The sequence below is a fragment of the Scardinius erythrophthalmus genome (assembly GCF_964197995.2).
Source record: "Scardinius erythrophthalmus genome assembly, chromosome: 23".
Classification (NCBI taxonomy): domain Eukaryota; kingdom Metazoa; phylum Chordata; class Actinopteri; order Cypriniformes; family Leuciscidae; genus Scardinius; species Scardinius erythrophthalmus.
In genome coordinates, this window is record NC_138243.1 from 21,716,936 (window position 1) to 21,738,145 (window position 21,210).

Sequence of the window (21,210 nt, forward strand, 5' to 3'; positions counted from 1 at the left end):
TCCAGCCGCCTCACCTCAATCATATCAACACTGTTCCCTAAGGGTTCACGGAGCGTCGTTCCCAGAGACATGCCCCTCAACATCTTTGTCAAGATAATTCAGTTCATTGCCCAGGTTTGACACTACTCGCACACACACCTATAGACGTCTGATGCGCATAAAGAAAATATTCCACATCTTTTCCTGTGCCTTTTTGCCGGTCCTTCAATTTTACACTGTTGTCACACAAATGATTATCATTTAACACTGTGTAATGTAATCTTTGTTTCTTTTCTGGATATAGGAAAGACTGGATTTTGCTATGAAAGAAATAATATGTGATCTGCTGAGTGTTGGAAAATCAGCTAAAGCTTTCAGTTTAAACCCAGAGGTAATGCTCAAACACACACACGTTTACTTCAAATGTTGTAATGATTTTATCTAAAGCTCATTATTAATACCACCTATTAATAATAATAGAATTATAAATATGGAATTGTGTTTGAACCCATACAAACACATTTAACCCAATAGACCGCCTAAGATGAGATCCTGCTATGAGGAAATGCATATTTTGTTTATTTTCTGATGTATATCTAGAGAATGAACATCGCCCTGAGAGCATTCCTCGTCATAGCCGATAACCTGCAGCAGAAAGATGGTGAACCACCCATGCCAAACACAGGGGCCACTTTGCCCTCTGGGAACACACTGAAGAAGAAAAAAACCTACCTCAGCAAAACTCTAACTGAGGAGGAAGCAAAACTGATAGGTCAGGGCACTTAGCTATTACAAACACCTGCCTGTTTGTGTTTGTCGTTGTTGTTCTTTTTTCAGTTTTTCATAGTCTGGGTTGTTTATGCTGTTCCCCTGCAGGTATGGCACTGTATTATTCCCAGGTCAGGAAATCCATTGATAACATCCTGAGGCACTTGGATAAGGAAGTGGGCCGCTGCATGATGCTCACCAATGCCCAGATGCTCAACAAGGAGCCCGAAGACATGATCACGTAAACAGTTTTTTTCTGACCTGTCACCACCTATTATTTATCTCAGAGTGTAACATGAGTGGGTGAAGGAAACGCTCACAGCCAGACAACTTATGAGTCACGTTCAGCACACACACCCTGTTTAGATAGTCTGACATTCTCTTTTTTTCCATTTCCTTGTGTTTCTCTTTACTCTGTCTCTCTCATTGTTTACTTTTTCTTACCTCATCCCTTCTCTCGGGTCAGGGGTGAGAGAAAACCGAAGATTGACTTGTTCCGGACGTGTGTTGCGGCCATTCCACGTATCCTGCCAGATGGCATGTCCAAAATTGAGCTCATCGATCTCTTGGCCAGGTGAGTTTCACCATGTACCCTTTGTATAAACAATACACTGTGCATTTACAACATAAGAGAAGCTGTAATTGTCATTGATTGTTTTCCTTTCTGCGTTCTGCAGGCTGACGGTCCACATGGATGATGAACTCAGACTCATTGCCCAGAATTCCTTGCAGAGTCTGCTGCTGGACTTCTCCGACTGGCGAGAGGACGTGCTGTTCGGGTACACTAACTTTCTGCTCCGTGAGGTGCAGGACACGCAGCAGGGCCTGCAGGACTCTTCCGTTAAACTGCTGCTGCATTTCCTGACACAGTGGAGGCTGGCGATACAGGCGCCTGGAAAACGCTCGGCTGAGGTATCAGCATGAATTTTTCTCTTTAATGGCTATACACACTTAACCAATGTAAATGGTTTTTGGGGGCTGTGTGCATGATCATGTGTATGTGTGTATATTTGTTGACCTTAGATGGGATCTCAAAGCAGCGGGAGCTCCAGACTGGCGCCCGATCGCAGTCCTCACTCCACGGTGCTGCACGCTGTGGAGGGTCTGGCCCTGCTGCTGCTGTGCTCCTGCCAGACCAGCACTCGCAAACTGGCTGTGTCCGTCCTCCGAGAGATACGCTGCCTGTTTACAGCCATCGGACAAGCCGAGGTGAGACAGGCTGCTGGGTCTGTAGCAGATTATGCCAGAAACACAAACTAAACTAATTACGTAGAGCAAGGTAGAGTAAAATAAGATATAACAGAAAAATACAGATAATATAATAGAATCTGAAAGAATAAAAAAGATAGCATAGAATAGAAAAGACAGAATAGTACAGAAAAAGGTAGAACAGAAAAATACAGAATTGTAAAGAAAAGGATAAAACTGATTAGAAAAAAGACAGAATAGAATAAAATAAGATATAATAAAAAAGACAGAATATATTAGAACAGATTCTGGTAGAATAGAAAAAAAACAAAATAATAAAGAAAAGAGGAATATAGAATAGAATAATATAGAATAGAAAAAGACAGAATATAATAAAATAGAAAATGATAGAATAGAACACAACATGATAGAAAAGAGAAAGAGAACATAATAGAAAAGAGTAAGATAGGATAGAAAAAGACACAATAATATAATATTATTGTGTGTGTGTATATATATATATATATATATATATATATATATATATATATATATATATATATATATATATATATATATATATATATATATATATTAGGGCTGTCAAAGTTAGCGCGTTAATAACGCGTTAACGCAAAATCATATTAACGGCACTAATTTTTTTAACGCTCGATTAACGCAGCGCGTATTTTCTGTTTGACCCGTGGCCCAGCCCCTAGTTGGAGAAATGGAGATACACAGTGTTGCCAACTTAGCGACATTGCAGACCCCTTTAGCGATTTTTTTCCCTTTAACAAAGCGCCCAAACCTTATTTAGTTTCTGAGAATCTACCGGTAATGCCGGTACTGCTCTCTCAGCATGCGCGCGCGCCTCTCTCGCTCTCTCTCTCTCTCTCTGCGTCTCGCGCTGGAGGAGCAGCTCTTTAATTCACAGATATTATGTTGCTTCTCTAATTTTACAAGTATAGCCGAAATCAGAGCACAGATATTGTTTTTATCTTATGTGTATTTGATTTCATCAGACGACGGCTCGATTATCAGAACTTTTGTGCAGATTAACTTAACATCTTAGAAGGAAGAGCTGGTTATGTCTTAATGGGTCGCGTTTCAGTCACCATTTCAAATTCATTCCGTTGACAACAGAAACAGTAAAATATACCAATGAAAACATTTTTATTGAGAATTTAGCTTCATCAAAATGGGCACAGAGAGAGACAAACTACAATGTAATAATAAATAATTAATGTAGCCTACATTTAGCATTTTCAGAAGAGCTGCCCCTGTCATGCAAAAATCTAAACAGGTTTGTGTTAATTGCTCAGTGCAAAGAAAGAGAAGTAATGGTAACCTGGCATTTTTTTGTTCTTTCTACATGTCTAATAGACTTGAACAAGTTCTTTGAAAAACATCTATGACCTTTGAAACATGTCTCGTCCTTATGCTCTATATTGACTATGGTTTCAATAATAAACATACATTTGCATAAAGCATCTATTTATCCATGCCCACGTTGATTAGAGTATTACAAACTTGAAAAGTATTAATTTAAGGTACATTTAGAACAAATAAAAAAACGTGCGATTAAATGCGATTAATCGTGAGTTAACTCATGACAATCATGCGATTAATCGCGATTAAAATTTTTAATCGATTGACAGCCCTAATATATATATATATTATATATATAAATATATATATTTATAATTAGATAGATAAATAAAACAGAATAGAATAAAAAAACAATTAGAACAAATAGAATAGAAAGAGACAGAAGAGAAAATTATAGAATCCAACCGAGTACAATAACTTGGAAAAAGAAAAATGAATAGAAAAGAAAAGACAGAAGAGTTTCTCTTTTGCCATTATTGTTGTTGGAGAAATTAGTTTTATACTTGGAAATAATTTAAAACACAGATAATAACCAAACATTAGGTTGAACTAAAGCTTATTGACTGAATTTGATGTCATGTGACCAGTTGAATTAATCATAAACATGCATGCACATGCAGTGGATATCAGATACAATCCAAATCAGTACTAGACCTGTTAGTGTGTAACCTAAACATTATTCAACACAAGCCTTGTAACTGTCATGTGATTCTGCTCTCAGGATGACGATAAGTCCATGATCGAGGTTATGGACCAACTGGCCCCCAGCGTGCTGGACAGTTTCGTCCATGTGGCTGTCTCTGACTCTGTAAGCATTCCCTATTAACCCTCCGGATGTGTTTCTGTTTGTGGATCCATATGTTTGTGTGTCGTTCTCAGTACTGACCTCAACTTGCATGAAATTGATTTGTGCCACAAGAGTTTTATAGAATTCAGTTGCCAAATGTCTGTCTTTAAAGTCATAACACTCATGCATGCTTGCTCAAGTTCAGCTATTAAAATCTGTGTTCTGTGTAGGCCACCCTGCCCATGAGTCATCACGTGGACCTTCAGTGGCTGGTAGAGTGGAACGCCCGCCTGGTTAACAGCCACTATGATGTAAAGAGTCCCTCTCACGTGTGGATCTTCGCCCACTCGGTGAAGGATCCCTGGGTGCTCTGCCTCTATAGCTTCCTTAGGCCAGAGCACCTCCCCAAACACTGCCCAACGGCTCTCAGCTATGCCTGGCCTTACGCCTTCACTCGCCTACAGCTGCTTATGCCACTTGTTGACCCAAAGTGAGTTTTTCGATCATCTTTACTCTTAAAACGTCCGGTTTATAGTAGTTTTTGTTATTTAATTTTTTTTACGAATACTGGGGTGGAAAACAGACTTTCAAGAATTTCCCTTTCTCTGGTACACATTTGCAGCAGTCCCGTTTACGCCAAAAAGACCAGCACGCCAGGCCCAGCCGATGGCTATGTGACGCTGTGGAGGAATTACCTGATATTGTGCCTCGGTGTTGCCAAACCCAGCATCATGAGTCCGGGTCACCTGAGAGCCTCCACCCCTGAGATTATGGCTACCACACCTGATGGTAGTGTCACGTATGATAACAAGGTGCGTTGTGCCCATAGTAGGACAGTGATGATTTGGAAGATTAAAGAACTGTGATGTCATGAGTAGTACATGTATGTGTTTCTGATCAGGTGATAGGCACACCATCAGTGGCATGGCTCCTGAAACAGCTGGTTCCCCTCATGAGATCGGAAAGTTTAGAGATCACAGAGTCTCTGGTCCTCGGCTTTGGGCGAACAAATTCCCTTGTGTTCAGGTATTGCTTTTAATAAACATGCCTCTTTCTCACTTAATGAGCTATTTAGCATAATTTTACCCCAAAAAACAGCTGATTTTCAGAGTTTGGATTATTTCCTAAACCAAGGCAAATTTATCAAAGCATTCTGGCAGCTACACTGGACTTTTGCCACACACACTGAGGGAGCTGTGAAAAATGTGAGGTGTTTGAGAACAGCGCATAAAAAGAGCAAGTAATGTGTGTCCCAAACAAAATAGCAGAGATGACTGTCATTCCATTCTGACGTGTGCCGTTACTTAGAAGAGGACAGATGTCTACAGGTTCTATAGGACTACTAGTGGTTCACTGAAGCTCTTATTGTTAACTAAAACTATTAAAATCATTTTCTGTAATCGGAAAAAAGCTGAAATAAAATATAAATATTAGATGAAATACATAAACATAAAATTAGTTGCCTTGGCAACTAACTGAAATAAATCAGTTTAAGTATTTTTTTTTTTACTAAATCCAAAATAAAATAATAAATAAATAAAGCGAAAAAGAAATACAAAGTAAATAACACTCAGTACAGGTTATTTCATGTAATTTGAAAAGTCAACCCCTAGATGTATGGATTTTAATTTTGACAATTTTTGTCAGATATGAATTCATCGCAACATTATTACAGTTATTGCAGGAAAAAGCCTTATTTACTTCAGGATTTTGAGTCAAAAGCATGCTTGTGGAAATATTTATGTTGCTTTCACTCTGTGGGTGTCTCATGACTGTTTCTCATGTGTGTTTGATTAGGGAGCTGGTGGAAGAACTCCATCCTCTAATGAAAGAAGCTCTGGAGAGGAGGCCTGAGGTGAGAGCTCTGGCTAAATCCAGCCGAATTTGGAAACCTTATGTGTATTGTTGTGTCTATAGTGCAGTGGCAGTGCTCATGCACAGTAGTATTTACATTTTTAGATTTAAATGGACTCTCTCTCTGTGTCCTTCTGTATTTCTGTCTCTATAGAATAAGAAGCGGAGAGAGCGGAGAGATCTGCTCCGGCTGCAGCTGCTGCGTATCTTTGAGCTTCTTGCTGACTCAGGGGTCATCAGTGACAGGTGAACTTGTCCTCTGATCCCACTGACTGGTTTTGTGGACTTATGAAGTCAAATCCAGGGTTTAACTTTTTAAACTGATCTTCTTTCAAAACAAAGTGAATCTTTGGCCTCTGTTGAATTAGGAAAGAGAAAGTCTTGTAAAAATCCCTTGTGCATCTGTTTTACTCTCTTCTTCTCTGCAGTACTAATGGGGCGTTGGAGCGAGATTCTCTGGCTCTAGGAGCCCTTTTCCTGGAGTATGTTGATCTGACCCGGATGCTCTTAGAAGCAGAGAATGACAAAGAGCTGGACATTTTGAAAGACATGAGAGCTCATTTCAGTGGAATGGTGGCCAACCTCATCCAGTGTGTTCCAGGTAAGACTGTACATTAAAAACATAGACCAAATACTTTGAATATCCCTAATTTATTATTTTAGTTAGAACCATCTTCTCCATTAGCATCTCGGTGATCATTCCCAATGTATAATGAATTCTCAGAATACTCAGAAGTGTACTTCTGAATACCAAATTAGAGCAGGTGAGATATTTTAGCTGGTATAATAGAGCCATTGATACACAGGTCTTGGAGTATAAGGTTATCCAAACATACCGCCCCTTCAAAGGCTCAATAGGCTCCAACACTGAGTGAGTCACTTATTAAAGGCCCAGGATCAGAGCTATGAATAGAACTGTGCAGGCTCTGATTAATACGCGCTGACTGACCAAGAAAACCCTCAGACCAGCAAAGCACAACATCCCCTCTGACACACAAGTAGCCTACGCAAGCCCATCAAAAGTCCTGCGTCACAGCCAGCTCACAAATCAAAAGCTGTTTGTGATGCAGGGCTGTTCAGTGTGTTCACATCCTGTAAAATATGGGATCAATATTACCATTTTATATAAATAAATATGACAGTCTGTACCTGTTAAAAGGGAAGTTTATTTTACAAGCTATTTACCTTTACAAAGTAAATGGACAAATGTACACAGATGATACTTTAAAGAGCTATTTCCACTTGATCTGACCCTTAATTCATCAGTTGTATTATAAATTATAATAGTATTATCATTTAATATTAAAATGTATTCAAATAATTATAATTACTTTTAATTCAATATTCATTGTACACATAAACTATTAAGGAGCACAACTGTTTTCAACATCGATAATAAAAAGAAATGTTTCTTGACCACTAATTCAACACATTATAATGATTTCTAAAGGATCACATGACACTGAAGACTGGAGTAATGATGCTGAAAATTCATTCAGCCTTGTCATGATAGGAATATATTACATTTTAAAAATAAATTAACAGAATTAATGTAATGTAATGTAAAATAAATGTAGATTTGCCTGTCCAAACACATTTTACACTGTACCATTAATTCTTGTTTGTAAAACAAAACATCAAAGCATGTTAGATCCTCAAATCTCTTTTGGGTTTTTCTCTTTAGTCCACAACAGGCGGTTATTGTTCCCCCAGCAGAGCTTGAGACATCACCTCTTCATTCTCTTCAGCCAGTGGGCCGGACCCTTCAGTGTCATGTTCACGCCTCTGGACCGCTATAGTGACCGCAACCACCAGATCACACGCTACCAGTATTGCGCTTTGAAGGTAAACCTGGATAAAAAATCTGGTATTGATGTCTCTAAGAGGTTCACCATAAAGGCATTTTAGCAAAAAATATTTTATTTCCTCATATTTGGCATTTATAAATGTCTCGTAATTTAAAGGGGCTATATGTAGTTTTCAGGGGCCTCTAGCGGTGATGTTTCAGATTGCAACCAATACAAAGCAGAGGTTTCTCCATGATTCAAAAGCCTTGCCAATGTTGATCCGTGTTTTCGTCCAAAGTTGATCCGATTCACGTTTGGCCTGACGAGCTTCAGCAGATAAAACTTTTTTTTGTTTTTTTATCATTATGTGGAGTTTGTGTTGGAGTCTGTGTTGTGCTGGGAGCAGGTCGTTTCTTAGTGTTAGCAGACTCCATGTCATAAGTTGCAGTGTCGTCGCTGTTGAGTGCAAAGTCAGTAGACGAGGCGAGAGGCTCGGGAGCGCGCATGCAGGTCTGTCACGTCACTGGATTTCGCGGTAAATCCGACCCGGAGCCTTCACATAGATATAGGAATACTTGCTTTCAGAGGTAATAGCAAAAACTGCCAAGTGGATCATTTAAATGTGAGATTACAACCCCTTCACACAGAGGCAATAAAAAAGGATTCATTTTAGTAGAAAAACTACACATAGCCCCTTTAAGAGAACAGATGAAGTTTTGAATTGTTTAGAATTTGCCATCACAGTTTCGTGGACGGATGAAATGATACAGTCATGTTAGCGCCACTAAATCGCTAAAATTTGAAAACCAATCTGGAAAGTACCTGTAAGCTGTATACAGAACTACCTGTATACAGAAAATTCCCCAAGCTCTCTGTACCCTCTTTGTCCAAACAGGCATGCAGTTGGCAGGTACCCGATGCTCTGATCTTTTTTTTTCTTTTTTGTAGAAGGCGTGAAAATCCAATTCTGTGTGTTACAATGGATCAGGGCTTTTAGACAGAAGAAGCTTGTGTATAAAGTTTCTCGTGATGACGATTCATGTTGAAATGGGTCGGAACTGTGGTTTGTCCACATGCTCCAAATCACTGAGTGTTGATATGGGATTTCCTTTGATGTAATGTTGTGTTTGTGTGTGTACACTGCTTGTCCTCAGGCTATGTCAGCGGTACTGTGTTGTGGCCCTGTGTTCGATAACGTGGGCCTTTCTACAGACGGATACCTCTACAAGTGGCTGGACAATATCTTAGCCTGCCATGATCTCCGGGTATGCATGCACTTCTTTTTTTATCGCTAGAAAGGTGTTGGCTGTAGTCCTTGTCTTAACCTGTTGATGCTGAACAGGCTTCCTGTTTAAAATTTTATAGCTGCTTTTAATACCTGCATCAGGTTTAATACTTGTCATTAAAACTAAACCAACAAGCCTGTCAGGATTGGCCTAAGAACACATTTTGTTTTATATGCTTTTCTTATTTATTGACTTTATTGGTTCTGGGTTGTCAACCATTAAAATAATGAGTAATCTTATTTGTTTAGGCCTGCTATTAAAGTTTAAGGTTTACTTCAATTACTCACCCTTGTCATTCCAAACCCATAAGACTTTCGTTCATCTTCGGAACACAAATTAAGATCTTTTTAATGAAATCTGAAAGATTTCTGTCTCTCCATTGACAACTAAGCAACTACCACTTTCAAGCCCCAGAAAGGTAGTAAAGACATCATTAAAGTAATCCATCTGACTCCAGTGATTTAACCTCAATTTTATGAAGCAACATAACATAATTTACAACTTTATTTACTTTTGTAAAAAAAAAATCTCCAACGCACGTTCACAAGAACACCACGATGCATGCAATTTGTGTTGACACGACAGCAGGAGCTGACTTACACACTGTCAACACAATACCGTCCAACACGTATGTGCTCACACATTCACGAGAGCACAGCGAAGCATGCATGTTGTTTTGATGTGAGAGCAGATGTTGTTGCGTGAACACGCACGTTGGAGAATTTTTTTTTCCGTGAAATAACCCTTTAATGACTAGTAGGATGGAAAAACTTTAATTCGGATTTGTCTATGGGAAAAACACATTTAAACTGTTTATATCACTGGCCTGGACTGCAGGTGCATCGGCTTGGCTGTGAGGTTGTTATCTTACTCCTGGAACTAAACCCAGATCAGGTGAATCTGTTTAACTGGGCTGTGGATCGCTGCTTCACTGGATCATACCAGCTCGCTTCCGGATGCTTCAAAGCTATTGCTACTGTGTGTGGTAGCAGGTAATCAGAACCTTCATCACTGCCATGGTTAACCCTTCATGATATTTCAAGATTTTGATGTCACTTTACATCATAATAATTTTTTTTTTTTATCTGTATTTTTTCTTACTTTTCAGGAATTATCCATGTGACATTGTGACCCTTTTGAATCTGGTGCTGTTTAAGTCATCTGACACAAGCAGAGAGATATACGAGATATCCATGCAGCTTATGCAGGTACCTAACCTTTTTTTGCCTTTTTTGTGCTGGCTCATTCAAGCCAGTCGCTCAGATTTTTACTTGTCTTTCCTGTATTTTCAGTGTCTAAAAGATTAATTTTTTGTTCCATATGTTAGAAAGTAGAAAGTTTTTATTCCAAAAATAAATAAATTACTACTGTAGCTCCATGGAAGCTATGAATTAATTCATAATCACAATTTTTGTGGGAAACAATGACATACAGTGGAATGTTCTATTATTTTCTATTTTCTTTGTCACTCAGGTTCTGGAGTCCAAGTTGTCTGTTTACTCAAAGAGGATTGTGGGGCAAAAAACAGGAAATATCCTGTATGGCACACATGGTCCTTTACCACCGCTATACAGCGTCTCTCTCTTCCAGCTCTCAAACCAGCTGGCCTGCATGTATCCTGAACTCACCCTGCCTCTCTTCTCAGGTAAGGTGTACGTGTCTGCGTGTGTGACACACTTTCTCATGCTTTACAAGGAATACCTCTTAGCCACATGTTTGGATGTGTCACCAAAGTGTTGCCCTACTAAAGGCAAATAAACACCTACGTGTAAAAGAATGGGCCTGGTCAGGCGTGCTCTGTTATTGTACTGCAGCTCAACTTTTGAACTTGAACGCTAAACCTGCCTGCTTTTTTCCCCCTCCACAATCATTTCTCACATGCAGAGGTCAGCCAAAGGTTCCCCACCACTCACCCTAACGGCAGACAGATCATGCTGACCTATCTGTTGCCCTGGCTGAACAACATAGAGCTGGTGGACACAGGACTGCTCCCCCCGACCTCCAGCCCAAGCACCCCGGAGGAAGAGGCCCGTGAGCAGGCCGACAACCTGGGAATCACCCACAGGCTCAAGGGCAACGGCTGGGGCTCTCTGCAGGCCACCTCACTGGTCCTAAACAACCTCATGTTCATGACAGCAAAGGTAAGAGGCGCTGCGGCTATTGCTTAAATACCAGTTGTGGTGATGGCTCGACCCAATACGAAAGAAAAGTCACGAATTAGATCTCTTTAATATCTCAGTTGTTTGTCCTAGACTGCAAAGAGTTGATTATTCATTATGCAAGAATTGTTGTCTCACATAACGTTAGGGAAAAATACAATGCTGTAAAAGTGTACAAAATTGCCCCTTTAAAGGTTCTACAGTCAACTAAGATGTTACTGTTGTTGGGGTTTTTTATTAGTATGGAGACGAAGTTCCAGGTCCTGAGATGGAGAACGCCTGGAATGCTATTGTGTCCAATGACAAGTGGAGTAACAACTTGAGAATAACGCTGCAGTTCCTCATAAGCTTGTGTGGAGTCAGCAGCGACACCACACTGCTGCCATATGTAAGGAAAACACACATACAAAAACTCTTAACCCACATGGTCATTTTATTAGATCTAAATAATGGACTAAATTTGTCTCTAACTGTTTTTAGATTAAGAAAGTGGTGATATTTCTGTGTCGGAATAACACCATTCAAACCATGGAGGAGCTGCTCTTTGAGCTTCAGCAGACAGACCCAGTAAACCCAGTGGTTCTACACTGTGACAACCCACCGTTCTACCGCTTTGCTGCCAGCAACAAGACTTCGGTTGTGGCCTCAGGTGAGGCACATATGATCCCCCACTTGGAGATGCCTAGATGATTTTCCCATTACTACTGGTTATCCCCAGGTTACAGGACTTAACAACAGGGTTTATGTCTGCCTGCAGTACTGATTTTGGTTACACTTTATTTTAAGATCACATAGTTTCATTAATATTACTCAGTAGTTAATTGAGTAAGTACAATTAACTTCATGTGCTTACTGTAGAGTTACGGTTAGGTTTGGTTTAGGGTTAGTTACTTATAATTGCATTAAGTTATTGTTATTTCTATAGTAAGTTAATGTAGTAATGTATACGTCACCTTAAAATGAAGTGTTACCCTGATCTTTACTTGGTCTGGTGACATTTCTATTTAAATTTTTAAATCTTTACATTTTTAAGAAAAACTTTGAAACTAGTGAACATGAAATTACTTTTATAATAATTTACAACTTTTATAATAATGGTCGATAATCTGTAAATTATTGCATGAACTATTCAATTATTAAATAATTAATTCTATAAATTAATAAATGTAGTACTAGTTGTGACTAGCAGTCGAGCAGTGACAGTTCTTTGGCTTTGTGACATCTTTACTGGCGAACCCTGTGTTGTATCCAATGCTGTAAATCTCATAACCAAACGCATGGTTCTGACTTAATGTTAAATTAATTTGGGTTTTTTGTTTGTTTGTTTGCAAAGGCACAACATCTAGCAGTAATACAATAGTGGCCGGGCATGAAAACTTCCAGGAGACAGATGAGGCAAAGATCACCAGAGAGAATGTAGAGAGGTGCATCTTTCTTTATGCAACTGAGATTAAAATATAATAATAATAATTTAGCTACTTGGTTGTTAAACAGCCAGTGAATACATGTTAAGTCAATATGCATTTTAGGATGCATGTGCATTCTGTGTTCCCTAACATGTGATTTGTGCACACATTTACTCAGGTTGAGCAACGCAGCACGGGCTCATAACCGCCTGGAATCACGTTACAGCAACAGCTCAGGAGGTTCTTATGATGAGGAGAAGAGTAAGTTCTTCATCTGACCTGTATTATGGACGTAGTTATGGACGTCTTTTTGATTCACAAGCCCTCTGTGCACCTCCAGACTTTATAGGTTACTGCCAGTAATCCCTGAGATTACAAGAACAGAGCAACAGATGGTTCACAGCTGTCAGTCCACTCACTGACACATGTAGCTGAGGATACATTTACACTCTTTGTTTTACAGCTGTAGATTTCTAACAGCTGATATCTGTACATGTGACTTACCAGTTAGCACATACTGTATTTACCAAAAATACATGCTTAGTACGGCATTAAGCCTCTGTTTTAAGGAATTCGGTTCTGAAATTTAGGTCACATTGCATCCTTTTGTCTGTATGTATTTTCACTATTTGCGTGTCAGCCAGTTGTGCACTTGTATTTGTGATTTGGGTGTGGGAGCCGACAGCTTTTGTCCTCTCTACATACCTGTCATGACAGCTGATGGACGGGTGGCAACATGTCATCTCTAATGGAGAGAAATGATTATCTGACTGGATGATGTGCTCTAAAACGACTCCTCACACCAAATGGTCATATGAATTGACAGACTGAAATTTCTCTTTAATTTAATAATTTATTAAAATCAATTCATTCTTTTTACATAATTTTTTAAATGATAGATTTTCAGTTTATTTAGAATTATTACAATTCTTTAAAATTAATCTAAAGATTAAATATTATTATATTATACTACATGAATGTAGAAATTTGCAGGAGGGATTTTAGAAATGTTTCCTGATTGATTTCGATTATAGAAACTCAGATTCAGTTTATTCAACTACAGATTTAATATTAACTGTATGTGAAACTAAAGACTATCAGATTGGCCAATCAGAAACTAATCAAAGCATTCTGTGGTCAAATGTTGTATAGTGGTGCTAAATTGATTTGGATTTGTTTACCTGTTCATGTTAGGGTCCTGTTTTACGAAGATGTCTATATATATTTTTTTATGCCAATTGTGTGTGTTGGCAGATGACCCTCTACCTCCATATGCTGCCTGGCTGATCAGTGTATTGGAGAGTAACAGACCTCAGCCTCTCCCCATGCCCGTAAATGGAGGCTGTTGGGCCCCGCTCGTGGACTACCTGCCCGAGACCATCACCCCACGGGGACCTCTTCACAGGTACTGCCCAAACTTTTAATCTACTCTTTGCTTCCTTTGCAATTTCATGAAGTCAGACTTATTCGAACAGAAGATTTATGAAAGGTCTTAAATGTTCGAAGTAATTTTGTCCCTTTTGTGTTTGAACTTTTACTACCCTCCTACAAAAATTCCTCACACATACATGACTTGGAAAACATTTACAAAGACACATGGATTCATACAATAAAGTCATCTTTACAGAGTCTGTTTTGTTCATGTGCAGCGGATGAATTTTATTTACCCAATCCCATAAAACTCACTTGTGTTAGTTTGCTCTGGCATTTTACAGCAGTTACCCTCAGCTCTGTTTTGTTTACAAGAGAGGAACTGTTGTTCCGTTACCATGACATAACAGTGATTCTTACCAGCATCCTTATGACGTTCAGTGATTTTTTTCGGGAGGGAGGAATGGGCGGTCAGGCATGCATCAGAGGGTGTTACATCAACGTGTTTTACATTTTCATAAACCATCTGTCAAGTTAATCAGATATGTACAGACTCGCACTGACATCAGAACAGCAAGATATACATCAAACTCGGGTGAAGTTATTGAAAATATGGGCACAATTGCATAGCAGGAATATCTGCTAAAAACTCTCCTTTGTGTATTCTGTCTGGTTATACACAAGCCAAATGAAGAGATCATCTGTCTATACCAGTCTGCAATTTCATGGATCTTAAATTTTATTTGGTGATTCATGGTCACAGCTCTCCCTGACTCTGTATGCCTTCATTTTAGGCCCTTTTACCATCTTTATAGATGCAATAGTGATGAGAGGGCATGCAATATTGGACAATATTTGTTCACAAAGATTGTGAATTGTAAAAGTAATTCGATGAATGCAGTTACTGAATATGTATATCTTTCAGCCGAAAGGTCAGTTCACACTGCACCAAACGACGCCAACTGGCGGCAACAGACTCTTTTTTGGGGTTTTGTTGGATGAGTGTGTTACCCCTGTTACCCCTCTCATTTTTGCCGATTGAAAATGCTGAATCGGCGAGGGTCGGTCTTGGAATCTGAGAAGTGACGTACTGTGATCTGGTGACTGTCAGTGTTGATCTGTGTCTGTCGGTGCCGTGTGATTTGGCCTTAAAACTGTTCTTGCTGTATTCTGACAGGTGCAACATAGCTGTGATCTTCATGACGGAGATGGTGGTGGACCACAGTGTGAGAGAAGACTGGGCCCTACACCTGCCGCTGCTTCTTCATGCTCTCTTCCTAGGTAAGCACTCTTTATTTTATCTCTTTGTCTCTCTTTCTTTTCAATGTTATTAATGTGGGGGAACCCCTTGTCCAGTGTTTACTCTTTTCTTAGCTGAAAAAAAAAAACTATGAAGGAGTGTGTGTTTGTGTCTGGGTCTCTCGCTGTGAGAACGCACATCTTTTGTCTGGTCTATATAGTTCCCGCATTCTCCACTTTAATTCACCCCAGCAGGCTGTCTGAATAACCAGCACAACAATGTCAAAAATGTGAAAAATGTCTGTAATGGAAAATGAGGAGGAGAAGGAAAGAAAGAGGGCTGGCGAAATGCCATCTACTCATGGCTTATCTCTCTTTGACTCTTTATGTCATCAGCACCTTCAGCCAAACAATGTGTTTCTCTTTATGTCTTTTGACTAGAGGCACTAGCAGGGCTCTCAAGTTTTACCAAAAGCTTGGAGTGAGATCACATGCGGTTAGGGGAGGAGCCCTAATGGAGCCCCGCCCCCATATGTCTCCGCCCCCCAATTTTACCCATTGTTCATAATTAACCAGCCCAAATTGAAATTATAACAACTGGTAAATCTGATAAATGACAGAGCAATTCATCACATCAAATATACTCTTTAATGTTATATTTCAAAATTACAAATAAGTTATACAAAAATTACAAAAATATAACAAATTGCTCCAAACAGTTTGGAAAAACAAATCTTTTTGCATTTTGAATGTGTCTAGTCAAAATGGTATAATTATTTATTGTGTGGTGCATGGGACATTGTGAACAAATGACATATTAGAGTATTATTAAGGTGTGTGTGTGTGTGTGTGTGTACACAAGAGTTCACACTCCAGCTTATGAAATGTGTTTTGTGTTTGAAAAATACAAATGCAATGGCAATGATTAATGTATGTTTTGACAGGATATAAAATATTACCCAGGGCACTCTGCTTTAATACATGTAGCCTTAATGTAACTAGAAAGACTATTAATACAGTATAATATATAATTTAAAATAAAATAAAATTAACAAATTTAAATGTATTTAAAATAAAATGAAGAAATACATCTTCATTCCTTCCCATACCCACTAACATTCCCTTAGTTTAAGAAAACGTAAGCTAGCCAAACTGAGCCAAAGCTTCTGGCCTGGTTGCAGAGTAGTTGTAGAGTTTTTGACTGCATCAATAATAATGTAAACGATGGGTTATATATTAAATGTTCTAGCCTAAAAATGTTAGACGAGCTTTCTTCCAACTTATCTTCTCCATCACGACGTGTGTTCACGCGATGTTGTTGGTTACCTAGTAACGAACGTACGGTGGCCGAGAATGTTCCGTCAACTTCTGTGTGTTCGCGCATCTGTGTTGCCTTGTAACGAACGCAATCTGGCCGAGATACGTGCTGGCGGCAGGAAACTTCACTTTGTGTGCCTGCGCCTCGTATACAACGTTATATATAAAGCTTGCAGGACAACTTGGTTGGCATTGCCTTTTCAGCGTGAGAAATACACAGTGTGGCGTGTGAGCGTCTGAACTGGTTGAATTGCGTGTGTCTCACGCCCAATGCGTGAGACTTGAGAGCCCTGCACTAGTCTGTCTGTATGTATGTATGTTGTGTTATCCACGTTATACAACAATGGGAACACCCTTTGAAAGTCATTTAGTTCATGTTCAGAATGTGTTTCATTCCTGTCTACTTCACTGGCTTCTGTTCTATTCATCTCAAATCAGTTCAGTTCATTTACCTTTGTATCTCTGTCCTCTCAGGTTTGGATCATTACAGGCCGGAGGTGTTTGAGCACAGCAAGAGGTTACTCCTGCATCTCCTCATCGCCCTCTCCTGCAACAACAATTTCCAGGTTATCGCCTCTGTCCTGTTACTAACCAGAGAGATCGGTGACAACAAGACCCTTACTGTTAAATCCAGCTACCAGCCTGAATACCACTACACAGGTACAATCAGTTCTCAACCCAGAGTCCCATGCTTCAAATACAACATGACATAAAAAGAAATAAACTGTGCTCATAAAAATATAAAGATCTCAGACTGTGCTCAAATATCAAGATATCAAAAGTCTGCAGGAGAACGACAAAGTGGACACTCAAATTAAACATGATCTTGTGAACCTGACAACCTGTGAAATATTCCTGGGTACAGTCATTGTTTCTTTACCCACAATTCTTTGTTTTAAATACAGCAACTGTACAACAACATTTCAGTCCTGCCAACTTGCACAGCAAAATCAATGCACAAAAAACACAAATACCTTGCCTTAAACTCTCCTGACCTAATTTTGTTACTTCACCTGCAGCACAGAGCAGTCACTAGTTATGTTTCCATCCAAAGCTACGAATTTAACTTGTGCGCAAAATTGGAATATAACGCATAAAACATTTACGAATGAAGCACCCATGTGCTCAAGAGAACAAAATCATAGTTTCCTGATAAACTGATGATAAATATGACTAAGAAAAATGGAAGTTGATGCAGTAGGAGTAGCCACTATATATAGTAATGTTGTTTGTATAATATATTACTCCTCAGAGTGCGTATACAAAACGCAATAAACGCAATCCCCGATCATGTTAACTTACTTTCTGAGGTGGGTACTTGCTGTTTGGGTAGGCAGTCATGTAAGACAGTTCGGGAGGTAATTATACCGAACCACTTTGACAACAGACTTTGCTTAGGCATTTCAAAATTACCAAACAGCATTTCAGATTCTGTGCAATGAGATCGGTCCGCTGGTTGATCCAGTTATGCCATCCCATCGAAAAAGTGGCATCTGTTTTGATGCGCATTGAGAAATTTATTCGGTAAATGTGTTTCCATCTTAGTTTTTATGCACATTTTTAGAATTTATGCGCATCTTGTCATTCCCATACAGTGTTTTTTTATGTGATATCCCAAAATTTGCATAAAAATAAGTAGATGGAAACATAGTTAGTGTGAACTACTGAGCATAAGATTCACCTACATTTACTAAACAGCTTGAATTTACAATGAGGAAGTAGGTTACTATTATTAAGAAAAACCCCAAGGGTTAGGATTTAACTTTCTTTGGCATAGAATTCAAAGTATTTTTGGCAGCTGTTTGTCTTTCCTACTATAGAAGAGACTGAGATGGAGGTAATTAGGCCAGACTCTATGCCAAGTCCCAATTTGCATTATGACTTAGGGTTTTCTAGCCCTTAATCTTTCATCCTGCGCGTGCACTCCACTGATGTTTTTGTTTCCTTGTTTAATGATATCTGAATGAACACAATTAAAGCTTGGAATACATCTCACATTTTTTTGATATTTTTTAGATAAGTGTGGTTCATATGCTTATCTTACAGACCTGCAGCAAAGACTACAGGTCTGTAAATCATGATAGACGAATTAGCTAAGGCTAATTTTAAAACCAGGCCACAGACACAATTATAAGAAATAGGAAAACAAAAATGTGTAAGAATTTACAGTTTTGCCCCTGGATTAACAGATAAGGCTTAAGCCTAGTCCCAGACTAAAATGAATGTTTGAGCTGTTTTAACTGAAAGCAACTTGCACTGACTGTTTTTTCTTAGGCATGTTTATAAAAGCTACTTAAATGCCCTAATTGAACTAATTAAGGCTAATTAAGCCTAATCTTGGCTTAATCTAAGTCCTGTCTGTGAAACTGGACCTTGCAGTACTATTTATAACCTGCTTGCACTACATCACTAAACCACACTCTCGTCTGAACAGGAGGATTTGACTTCCTGCGAGAGTGGCAAGCATCACCAGTGGCAGATTCTGGACTAAGCTCATCCTCCACCTCCTCCAGTGTGAGCCTGGGAGGAAGCATTGGGAACCTGCCACAAATTACAGCTGACCTGGAGGAGCTGGACGAGTCCTCCACAGATTCAGATGAGAAAACCAACAAGCTCATTGAGTTCCTCACCACCAGGTATGTGGTAATTATAGATGTATAGTAGTTGTTTCAATATATGCAGATGAAAATAGATTAAAACGCAAATCAGTCTTTTTCCCATTAAAAAGGAGGAGTCAGATGCTGATCTAGAATGCATAATGATAATCAGAATGACGACAAAAATGGATGGTGCATCAACGATCAAATATTACAAAGCTCACACATCCCCTAGTGGCCAAAGAACACTTTTTTTATTGAATTATTAATTATTATGTTTATTATTATTATTATTATTTTAAATTATTCTAATTACTTTAATTAGTTTACTAAAATAATTATTTTAAATTTATTTTCATTATTTTACATTTGAAATTCTCACACATGCAATTTGATAAATATGTTATCCACATATTTTTTGCATTTTTTCTTCAGCAAAACTTTTGGGGATTTTCCAGGGTCAGTAAATCAGGCAGTTAGAGAGTAGTAGTTCATGTATTTGTGATTTTGGTGGTGGTGGTGGTACAGTGCATGGAGTACTGTCCTGTCCTTACTCAGGGCTTTTGGACCGCTTTGGTGCCACGAAGACATCACGCCGAAGAACCCCAACTCTAAGAGCGCAGAGCAACTCACCAACTTCCTGCGGCATGTGGTCTCTGTGTTCAAGGAGTCCAAATCAGGTAATTACCAAACATTTTAGTGCATTTATGTTTCATATTGACAGAATTAAATATTTTATACATTACATTGGTACAGTGTTTGGTTTCACAGCATCTTTGTCATGTGTCAGATTTCCACCTAGAGCATCAGCTGAGCGACGTTGCTTTGCAGACGGCCCTCTGCAGCTCCTCCCGCCATTACGCTGGACGCTCGTTCCAGATCTTCCGAGCCCTGAGACAGCCCCTCTCTGCCCACGCCGTGTCCGACCTGCTCTCACGCCTCGTGGAGGTTGTGGGGGAGCACGGGGATGAAGTACAGGTGTGTATCCATCAACCAGAGTGTTAAATAACATCTATACAATAAATGCATTTGGTCAAATATATCTGTTTGCTCTTACTTTTCAATTTCTTTGCTATAGTTTTTAATGTTATTTTGCTTTCCAGGGTTACGTCATGGAGATTTTACTTACTCTGGAGTCTGTTGTGGATAACTTAGCTGAATGTCTGAACAACAGTGAACTTATGGCAGCTTTGACAAGGTTAGAATTTCATGCTGTACTTTATGCTTTCCTACTAATTCAACCTAGTAAAATATTTTATAAACTACACTACCATTCAAAAGTTTGGGATTAGTAAGATTTTAAAAAATAAAAATAAGACTTTTGTTCAGTACATTCAGTAAATTCCTGCAATGTCTCTTCTACAAACAGAGATTCATCGCCAGACTTCCTGGTGAGCGGGAAGCTCAACCCAAACCGTAAGAGCACAGGGCAGCTGAACCTGCACCAAGAGACTAATGAGCGGAACAGGCACCAGCGCAGTTACTCCGTCCCCAAAAAGTTCGGCGAAAGCGGGGAAAACTCATCCTCCAACCCTCCTCGCAGTGCCACGTTGGACCGCATCCAAGCCTGTACCCAACAGTGTCTCGCTCGATCAGCCCGCAGCACGTCCTCCAACTCCACCCGTGCCGACACAAGTGTCATCACTGACCCCTCCCACTCCAGTCACCCAGCAAACTTGCTCGCCACCATCTTCTGGGTGGCGGTGTCGCTCATGGAGTCGGACTTTGAATTTGAATACCAGATGTCATTGAGGCTGGTTCACAAACTGCTGGCTCGGGTTCCATTGGATCTGCAGGAGAACAGGGAGAGACTAGAGAAGCTCCAGGGTCAGCTGAGGTGGAGTGGCTTTTCCGGACTGCAACAGCTGCTCCTAAAGGGATTCACTTCTCCAGCTACAAATGATCTTACGCTTCAGTTGTTCTGTCAGCTCACGCCTGTTTCACGAGTGCCAGTGGTGGACACATCGCAGGCTATAGGTGGGTAGTAGAGAAGATACTTGTACTGGCACTGTCTTAAAACTTGTTTATATACTGTGGGTCTAATGTGGCTAAATGACTTGAAAGCAGTGGCAAACTGTGTATT

General features: G+C 39.5%; 1 protein-coding gene across 7 annotated transcripts in view; it reads left to right on the forward strand.

Moving 5' to 3' along the window:
* fryb (furry homolog b) overlaps nucleotides 1-21,210 on the forward strand; it is a 67,244-nt gene that overhangs the window by 34,061 nt on the left and 11,973 nt on the right. For 4 of the 7 annotated variants that reach the window (XR_014029312.1, XM_081354960.1, XM_081354962.1 and 1 more), the window contains exons 13-44: nucleotides 6-114; nucleotides 284-370; nucleotides 580-751; nucleotides 856-988; nucleotides 1,214-1,321; nucleotides 1,425-1,659; nucleotides 1,771-1,956; nucleotides 4,046-4,132; nucleotides 4,342-4,601; nucleotides 4,734-4,923; nucleotides 5,013-5,137; nucleotides 5,909-5,966; nucleotides 6,120-6,211; nucleotides 6,394-6,566; nucleotides 7,650-7,810; nucleotides 8,907-9,017; nucleotides 9,876-10,030; nucleotides 10,147-10,246; nucleotides 10,512-10,683; nucleotides 10,923-11,179; nucleotides 11,439-11,585; nucleotides 11,678-11,846; nucleotides 12,531-12,621; nucleotides 12,782-12,864; nucleotides 13,858-14,008; nucleotides 15,152-15,255; nucleotides 17,005-17,190; nucleotides 18,965-19,166; nucleotides 19,656-19,807; nucleotides 19,918-20,105; nucleotides 20,231-20,325; nucleotides 20,497-21,104. Coding sequence is in view for 5 of the 7 variants with exons in the window: in XM_081354960.1 (XP_081211086.1) it covers nucleotides 6-114; nucleotides 284-370; nucleotides 580-751; nucleotides 856-988; nucleotides 1,214-1,321; nucleotides 1,425-1,659; nucleotides 1,771-1,956; nucleotides 4,046-4,132; nucleotides 4,342-4,601; nucleotides 4,734-4,923; nucleotides 5,013-5,137; nucleotides 5,909-5,966; nucleotides 6,120-6,211; nucleotides 6,394-6,566; nucleotides 7,650-7,810; nucleotides 8,907-9,017; nucleotides 9,876-10,030; nucleotides 10,147-10,246; nucleotides 10,512-10,683; nucleotides 10,923-11,179; nucleotides 11,439-11,585; nucleotides 11,678-11,846; nucleotides 12,531-12,621; nucleotides 12,782-12,864; nucleotides 13,858-14,008; nucleotides 15,152-15,255; nucleotides 17,005-17,190; nucleotides 18,965-19,166; nucleotides 19,656-19,807; nucleotides 19,918-20,105; nucleotides 20,231-20,325; nucleotides 20,497-21,104 (5,147 nt within the window). In the remaining 2 variants the exon portion in view is untranslated. The remainder of the gene's footprint in view (nucleotides 1-5; nucleotides 115-283; nucleotides 371-579; nucleotides 752-855; nucleotides 989-1,213; nucleotides 1,322-1,424; nucleotides 1,660-1,770; nucleotides 1,957-4,045; nucleotides 4,133-4,341; nucleotides 4,602-4,733; nucleotides 4,924-5,012; nucleotides 5,138-5,908; nucleotides 5,967-6,119; nucleotides 6,212-6,393; nucleotides 6,567-7,649; nucleotides 7,811-8,906; nucleotides 9,018-9,875; nucleotides 10,031-10,146; nucleotides 10,247-10,511; nucleotides 10,684-10,922; nucleotides 11,180-11,438; nucleotides 11,586-11,677; nucleotides 11,847-12,530; nucleotides 12,622-12,781; nucleotides 12,865-13,857; nucleotides 14,009-15,151; nucleotides 15,256-17,004; nucleotides 17,191-18,964; nucleotides 19,167-19,655; nucleotides 19,808-19,917; nucleotides 20,106-20,230; nucleotides 20,326-20,496; nucleotides 21,105-21,210) is intronic. The other 3 variants (XR_014029313.1, XM_081354961.1, XM_081354964.1) reach the window with 1 other exon arrangement.